This window comes from Borostomias antarcticus, assembly GCF_949987555.1.
Source record: "Borostomias antarcticus genome assembly, contig: scaffold_162, whole genome shotgun sequence".
In the NCBI taxonomy this organism is placed as follows: domain Eukaryota; kingdom Metazoa; phylum Chordata; class Actinopteri; order Stomiiformes; family Stomiidae; genus Borostomias; species Borostomias antarcticus.
In genome coordinates this window covers 222649-231000 of record NW_028176100.1, presented here as the reverse complement: position 1 = coordinate 231000, position 8352 = coordinate 222649, and the positions used below count along the sequence as shown (strand labels likewise).

The window sequence follows — 8352 nt, the reverse complement described above, 5'->3', positions numbered from 1 at the left end:
AGCTAGCCCATTGGTTTGATAGTAGCATAGTTGGGATGTACAGTAGCTAGCACATTGGTTTGATAGAAGCATAGTTGGGATGGACAGTAGCTAGCACATTGGTTTGATAGTAGCATAGTTGGGATGGACAGTAGCTAGCTCATTGGTTTGATAGTAGCATAGTTGGGATGGACAGTAGCTAACACATTGGTTTGTTAGTAGCATAGTTGGGATGGGCAGTAGCTAGCACATTGGTTTGATAGTAGCATAGTTGGGATGGACAGTAGCTAGCCCATTGGTTTTATAGTAGCATAGTTGGGATGTACAGTAGCTAGCACATTGGTTTGATAGTAGCATAGTTGGGATGGACAGTAGCTAGCACATTGGTTTGATAGTAGCATAGTTGGGATGGACATTAGCTAGCACATTGGTTTGATAGTAGCATAGTTGGGATGGACGGTAGCTAGCACATTGGTTTGATAGTAGCATAGTTGGGATGGACAGTAGCTAGCACATTGGTTTGATAGTAGCATAGTTGGGATGGACAGTAGCTAGCACATTGGTTTGTTAGTAGCATAGTTGGGATGGGCAGTAGCTAGCATATTGGTTTGATAGTAGCATAGTTGGGATGGACAGTAGCTAGCACATTGGTTTGATAGTAGCATAGTTGGGATGGACAGTAGCTAGCACATTGGTTTGATAGTAGCATAGTTGGGATGGACAGCAGCTAGCACATTGGTTTGATAGAAGCATAGTTGGGATGGACAGTAGCTAGCACATAGGTTTGATAGCATAGTTGGGATGGACAGTAGCTAGCACATTGGTTTGATAGTAGCATAGTTGGGATGGACAGTAGCTAGCACATTGGTTTGATAGTAGCATAGTTGGGATGGACAGTAGCTAGCCCATTGGTGTGATAGTAGCATAGTTGGGATGGACAGTAGCTAGCCCATTGGTTTGATAGTAGCATAGTTGGGATGTACAGTAGCTAGCACATTGGTTTGATAGAAGCATAGTTGGGATGGACAGTAGCTAGCACATTGGTTTGATAGTAGCATAGTTTGGATGGACAGTAGCTAGCACATTGGTTTGATAGTAGCATAGTTGGGATGGACAGTAGCTAGCACATTGGTTTGATAGTAGCATAGTTGGGATGTACAGTAGCTAGCACATTGGTTTGATAGAAGCATAGTTGGGATGGACAGTAGCTAGCACATTGGTTTGATAGTGGCATAGTTGGGATGTACAGTAGCTAGCACATTGGTTTGATAGAAGCATAGTTGGGATGGACAGTAGCTAGCACATTGGTTTGATAGTAGCATAGTTGGGATGGACAGTAGCTAGCTCATTGGTTTGATAGTAGCATAGTTGGGATGGACAGTAGCTAACACATTGGTTTGTTAGTAGCATAGTTGAGATGGGCAGTAGCTAGCACATTGGTTTGATAGTAGCATAGTTGGGACGGACAGTAGCTAGCCCATTGGTTTGATAGTAGCATAGTTGGGATGTACAGTAGCTAGCACATTGGTTTGATAGAAGCATAGTTGGGATGGACAGTAGCTAGCACATTGGTTTGATAGTAGCATAGTTGGGATGGACAGTAGCTAGCACATTGGTTTGATAGTAGCATAGTTGGGATGGACAGTAGCTAGCTCATTGGTTTGATAGTAGCATAGTTGGGATGGACAGTAGCTAACACATTGGTTTGTTAGTAGCATAGTTGGGATGGGCAGTAGCTAGCACATTGGTTTGATAGTAGCATAGTTGGGATGGACAGTAGCTAGCCCATTGGTTTTATAGTAACATAGTTGGGATGTACAGTAGCTAGCACATTGGTTTGATAGTAGCATAGTTGGGATGGACAGTAGCTAGCACATTGGTTTGATAGTAGCATAGTTGGGATGGACATTAGCTAGCACATTGGTTTGATAGTAGCATAGTTGGGATGGACGGTAGCTAGCACATTGGTTTGATAGTAGCATAGTTGGGATGGACAGTAGCTAGCACATTGGTTTGATAGTAGCATAGTTGGGATGGACAGTAGCTAGCACATTGGTTTGATAGTAGCATAGTTGGGATGGACAGCAGCTAGCACATTGGTTTGATAGTAGCATAGTTGGGATGGACAGTAGCTAGCACATTGGTTTGATAGTAGCATAGTTGGGATGGACAGTAGCTAGCTCATTGGTTTGATAGTAGCATAGTTGGGATGGACAGTAGCTAACACATTGGTTTGTTAGTAGCATAGTTGAGATGGGCAGTAGCTAGCACATTGGTTTGATAGTAGCATAGTTGGGATGGACAGTAGCTAGCCCATTGGTTTGATAGTAGCATAGTTGGGATGTACAGTAGCTAGCACATTGGTTTGATAGAAGCATAGTTGGGATGGACAGTAGCTAGCACATTGGTTTGATAGTAGCATAGTTGGGATGGACAGTAGCTAGCACATTGGTTTGATAGTAGCATAGTTGGGATGGACAGTAGCTAGCTCATTGGTTTGATAGTAGCATAGTTGGGATGGACAGTAGCTAACACATTGGTTTGTTAGTAGCATAGTTGGGATGGGCAGTAGCTAGCACATTGGTTTGATAGTAGCATAGTTGGGATGGACAGTAGCTAGCCCATTGGTTTTATAGTAGCATAGTTGGGATGTACAGTAGCTAGCACATTGGTTTGATAGTAGCATAGTTGGGATGGACAGTAGCTAGCACATTGGTTTGATAGTAGCATAGTTGGGATGGACATTAGCTAGCACATTGGTTTGATAGTAGCATAGTTGGGATGGACGGTAGCTAGCACATTGGTTTGATAGTAGCATAGTTGGGATGGACAGTAGCTAGCACATTGGTTTGATAGTAGCATAGTTGGGATGGACAGTAGCTAGCACATTGGTTTGTTAGTAGCATAGTTGGGATGGGCAGTAGCTAGCATATTGGTTTGATAGTAGCATAGTTGGGATGGACAGTAGCTAGCACATTGGTTTGATAGTAGCATAGTTGGGATGGACAGTAGCTAGCACATTGGTTTGATAGTAGCATAGTTGGGATGGACAGCAGCTAGCACATTGGTTTGATAGTAGCATAGTTGGGATGGACAGTAGCTAGCACATTGGTTTGATAGTAGCATAGTTGGGATGGACAGTAGCTAGCTCATTGGTTTGATAGTAGCATAGTTGGGATGGACAGTAGCTAACACATTGGTTTGTTAGTAGCATAGTTGAGATGGGCAGTAGCTAGCACATTGGTTTGATAGTAGCATAGTTGGGATGGACAGTAGCTAGCCCATTGGTTTGATAGTAGCATAGTTGGGATGTACAGTAGCTAGCACATTGGTTTGATAGAAGCATAGTTGGGATGGACAGTAGCTAGCACATTGGTTTGATAGTAGCATAGTTGGGATGGACAGTAGCTAGCACATTGGTTTGATAGTAGCATAGTTGGGATGGACAGTACCCTACTAACACAGTGGGTTGCAGCAACGTTGCACATAAGTTTACTTAGGTAAGTTGCAACGTTACCATCAGGCGATGTTGTGACAACGTCCATCTAAGGTCGAAAATAACTTTACCCTCCTAAGTCTAATTAGACTTTTCTGCAACGTTGCAGAAACATTGGCAATATGGGTCCCTGCAACGTCATTAAATAACGTTGCAGTGACGTTGGATTAAAGTCCTATTAGGCTAGCAATCGGGCTATCCCGTGACGTCACTGCTTGCTTGGTTCACAGTTGAAGTAGGCAGGATTCTTTGCCAAACTGCTCCTGTCTTTTGTTCTTTTTTTAAATTTTCGCTTATATCCTTCATATTGTACTGTATGTTGAGGTGAATAACTCATCTTAGAAATGTTATTGATTGTATATTTCCCTGTTTGTTATACATTTAATGCTTTTTCATTAATTAAAACTAACGTTTCGGTGTCGACCAAGATATCATTTTTCAAAAGACGTGTCGAGAAATCCCATTCATTCTCTCGGCATTATGGAGCGCTTCCACTAGGGGGCGATAAGATCACTTTCCCTCCCTATGGATGGGTTCACCGCCTACGTCACAGCAGAGCGAGCACGCGGCCTCTGGGTAAAAAGGAACTCGCTAGCCACAGTACCCAGGAGCTCCGTTTCATGTAGCTTATTATGCCTCAAAGCTGCTGTGCTGTGAACTGTACAAACAGAAAAGGACAAGATGATGGCCTCAGATTCTTCAGCATCCCCTCGAGATGTCACCCTTTTCAGAGGAACCGTCGAAAGCTGTGGTTTAAAGCCATAAAGAGAGCAGATTGGGGACCAACAAACACAGTGTGGTGCGCACTTCAGATCTGGTAAGTTATACCAGTTACCTCGGGGGTTTTTTCCTCATCAAATTACATTGATTTGACTGTTGGTTTAGCTATTTATTTGTTTACTTACCGGTAATAATTTAAGTAAACAGAAGTAACTCATAACCTGCACGCTAAACTAAGTTCAGGAATTGGAAGCCTAATGATAGCTAGCTAACGTTAGCTAATGCTAGCTAGCACGCTACCACGCTACCACGCTACCACGCAATCTAAAATGGCCGCTGGACTGAGGGAAATGTGAATATGTGTTTGACTCTGCTGAATTTGAGACTCACATTGGGAGCTCGCTCGTGTCAGGCTTTCTAAGGCCATCACGAATCTTAGGCTAATTTTACATAGGCAAAGGTGAAGGCGAAGCCAAGATAATGCTTTATATATTTTCCATTTGTCTGGAAAGTGGGAGACTGAGAACAATGCCACCCACGAGGTAAGCGGGGTACCATGGACAATAGCGTTATAGCTCGAAACAAAGATGGAGGCAGCTTTGTTTGCCACATTAGTAGTATCGGTGTGTATTGTTGGAGTTCGAGTCAAAAACAGGCGTTCCTGTTAAAACTGCGAGTAGTAACGCGTGATTCACAGGCCTTATACATTTATTCTGTGCACTGCAGTGGCTAATGCCTAAACTAGCTTCATGTTTCCCACACGATTGATTGATGATTGACCGCCATTGACCGCATCTGTCCTGGGCCGGCAGAGAATCAAAAAAAAAGAATAGAATAGTGGCGTGTCACTAATTACTTATCGGCTGTAATGACTTGTTGAATTGTTGTTTTAGTCGCTTCTTCCCCTCTGCCTATTTTCCCATAGGGTCCTTGTGTGTTTATAAACTTAATATTTTTTTGTTTATTGGGCAGACTATTGCAGTGTGGAGTTTCTGGGGGAGGACACTGTCGGTTGTCCCAGTATCCTGGCTCTCCAAAAAGGATGGGGTAAGAACATGTTTGTATGTTTGGTGTGCTACTTTTCAATTGTACAGGGAAGCGGCTACTAATGGTTTCACTCACAGTTGCAGATGTGTTCCTGGCCAATGAATGAGTCAGCCAACGGATAAAGAGCTGTGTGGAACCTAACCCTGGCTGGGCGCTCCACAGAGTCCGGGTTTTCCCAAAGTCCACAACTGGTACTGTTTGCATTTTAAGCTATTAAAAAATACTGATGGGGTGGGGGGAAGATCATGACTCATTATTCTGAGGAAAAAAGGATGGCTGAAATGTATTGATTATGGTACTTTATGCACACAGATCATTACGAAGGTGCCAGGCTCATGGCAAAAGTCTTTGAGCAGCAGTCGTCAATGGACGAGTGCCAAGACGTTCGAAAGAGACGGCGCAACACACGCTATCACTCCAGTGACGAAGGTAATATACTAAAGTGCATTCAACAGTCCCAAAAGAGTAGTACTTTTGAAATCGAGTAATCTGAGCTAATTTACTGATATTCCACTACATATTCCAAGCCCCGGGCAGCCATTGGTCCCCACTATGCAGGCCAAAGACCAGGTGCCGGAGTTGAAAGGCCTCTGCCAGCGGTCCAGTACAATCCACGTGTGCTGTACAATGCAGGTATGCATGTTTGTGTTGAAATGAAATGTCTATGCCTACTGCACACTGATAGTTGGACTATTTTTTATTTATTTTGAATACCATTTTACTCATCTTGCAGATTTTCCAAGCTTGTCCCATCTGGGCGAGCGGGGCCCAGGCCCCATTTATAGCACCCCAGCCAGATCATACAGCACCCAGCCAGACCAGGTAAGAGTGGCATGTACTGCTGTGGTGTCTACCTGTCTTGTCTTTATTTAGTTTCCCTCCAAATGCCAGAAGCCAAAGCCAACACCATAAAGTTTCCTGCTAATCCCATTCAGTTAGCTCTGTGATTGGCTTTTTTAGATTGAATACCATTTACTCATCTTGCAGATTTTCCGAGCTCATCCCCTGTGAGCGAAAACCATGCGAGCCCAGGCTTCATGTATAGCACCCCAGCCAGACCAGGTAAGAGTGGCATGTACTGCTGTGGTGTTGTGATGTCTACCTGTTAATGTCTTAATTTATTCTCCTTCAAATGCCAGAAGCCAAAGCATGCTGCCAACACCATACAGTTTCCTGCTCATCCCTTTCCTTTATCCCTTTTGTTTTTCAGTTAGGTCTGTGATGCCGTCGCCCAAGAAAACGGCTCCAGCACCATTGACTCCATGTACCCCTCTACCTAATCGATGCTGCTCTGCAGATGCTGGTATGGGACTACTTCATGTTGCATGCAGGGATATATTTTGAGTTTCATTTAGTTTTATGTCAATGTACTTATAGCCACATCTGTGTTTATCTAGATTTCCAGAGGTCTGTACATCAGCAGTTCTCAGAGATGCGGGAGCAACTCCGTGAGCTTGCACGGACTGTGAGGGAACTGGCCCAGAGCACGCGGCCTGTGGAGTCTGGAGCCCAGGGAGAAGTGCTGGATGTACTGAACCCTGCCCAAACGGACGAGGAGCTGCAGGTCTGTGAGGCCAGGTTGAAGGACCGGGAACATCAGAGGAAGATGGTGAGTGTCTGCAGGGCGGAACTTTGTCTTATTTTTGCAGTGCAGGGAAGGGTACAGTAAATGACTCTTTGTTTTGCAGACACAATACCTAGGTGCCATTGGTGGCAGAGACTTGGCGGACACAGTCCGGCGGGTGCTGTCAGCTGTAGCCACACATGCGGTGTGGAGCGCCTACAGTGTGCACGGGAAGAAGGGGAAGAAGCCACTGAAGAGTTTGACACTCTTCAATGTTCTAACATGTAAGAAATGGTTCATATTTTGAATATTTTTTAATACATCGTCTTTGTTCCATGACCGATGTGAATTGAAACCATTACCTTTCTTGATAACTTAAAGGTGCAGTGATGGTCTCCATGCCAAAGGCTACGATGGCGGAGGTGGCCGCCCAGCTGCAGGAGACATTGAAACATGCCCCTGCTAAATGCAGAAGGGTAAGTGATGTCTTTTTTTTTGGTTTCTCCTACCCAGTGTGACTGCATGGTTCCAAAGATTGTGTACCACTTTTTTGTGCATGTATGTGCGTTGTGTATTTACGGCCATTTCATTGTGTCTTTAGGTATCTGCAGAAGTCCGCCTGAGCACAGCCCATCCAAGCACAGTCCATCTGAGCACTCCCCAGCATTCTGATGAGGAAGACTTCCCTTCCTAGCTGCCCCCCAGCCCATCTGAGCACAGCCCCCCCCCCCAGCCCATCTGAGCACAGCCCCCCCAGCCCATCTGAGCACAGCCCCCCCCCCAGCCCATCTGACGCCCACCCCCAGCCTATCTGAGCACAGCCTGCCATTTTTTTTGTAAATAACTGTTTTTGTATTATTTTTTTTAATCCTTTTTGTTTTTAAACTTGTTTATCATGTTGCAGGCCAGACATTGTGTACTTTTTTAATAAAATAAATTGTTCTTGACTGAATGGTGTTGTGTCATAACTTTTGTACCATAATTTTGCTTGCTGCATTGACTATGACATTAATAGGCTCTTTGCACAAGCTCCACTACTTCCTGACACTCTACAGGCGCATTTCTTTCCTGTCCTATACTAGTGGATGGAAGTGATTGATCAGGTGTGCTGCACACCGGATTCATCGCAATCGCTATCCAATAGTATAGGACGGTAAAGAAATATGCCTGTAGTTTCAGGAAGTAGTGGAGCTTGTGCAAAGAGCTGATTTGTTTTGTAATGCAAATTATACATGTAGCCAACGGAAGTGTAGACCACGTTGCAGCAACGTAACAAAGTAATATATAAACGTGTATACAACGTTGCAGCAATATACATCGAAATCATCGCGGAAATCACAACGTTGTGTACACATTGCAGGCACGTTGCAGACACGTTGGACCTGCACGTTGCAGCAACTTGTGTGCAGATACCGCGTTTGCGTTGCATGCACGTTTAACTTGACGTTGAGTGGACCATACAAAAGTCTAAATTGCACGTTTCTGCAACATTGCTGCAACCTGATTGTGTTAGTAGGGTAGCTAGCTCATTGGTTTGATAGTAGCA

At 44.3% G+C, this 8352-nt stretch overlaps 1 protein-coding gene across 2 annotated transcripts; it reads left to right on the top strand.

Annotated features, from left to right (window-relative positions):
• Positions 1 to 5998: 5998 nt before the first annotated feature.
• On the top strand, positions 5999 to 7529 carry LOC311328843 (uncharacterized protein). Of its 2 annotated transcripts, XM_084462749.1 has the most exons (6): positions 5999 to 6064; positions 6230 to 6304; positions 6640 to 6851; positions 6931 to 7090; positions 7188 to 7282; positions 7408 to 7529. In XM_084462749.1, exons 2-6 carry the CDS (start codon positions 6280 to 6282, stop codon positions 7498 to 7500), a joined length of 585 nt encoding a protein of 194 aa, XP_084318875.1. In that variant the 5' UTR covers positions 5999 to 6064; positions 6230 to 6279; the 3' UTR covers positions 7501 to 7529. The 2 variants fall into 2 exon arrangements, with proteins under 2 accessions (XP_084318875.1, XP_084318874.1); XM_084462748.1 differs by having other exon boundaries at positions 6006 to 6304.
• Positions 7530 to 8352: the final 823 nt, after the last annotated feature.

What these genes read in the sequence shown, in the direction of transcription:
- LOC311328843 (XM_084462749.1), top strand. Translation starts at nt 6,280, where the DNA reads ATGTATAGCACCCCAGCCAGACCAG. An exon ending in GGGAACATCAGAGGAAGATG is followed by an intron (nt 6,852 to 6,930) that starts GTGAGTGTCTGC and finishes TTTGTTTTGCAG; the next exon opens with ACACAATACCTAGGTGCCAT. An exon ending in CCCCTGCTAAATGCAGAAGG is followed by an intron (nt 7,283 to 7,407) that starts GTAAGTGATGTC and finishes TTGTGTCTTTAG; the next exon opens with GTATCTGCAGAAGTCCGCCT.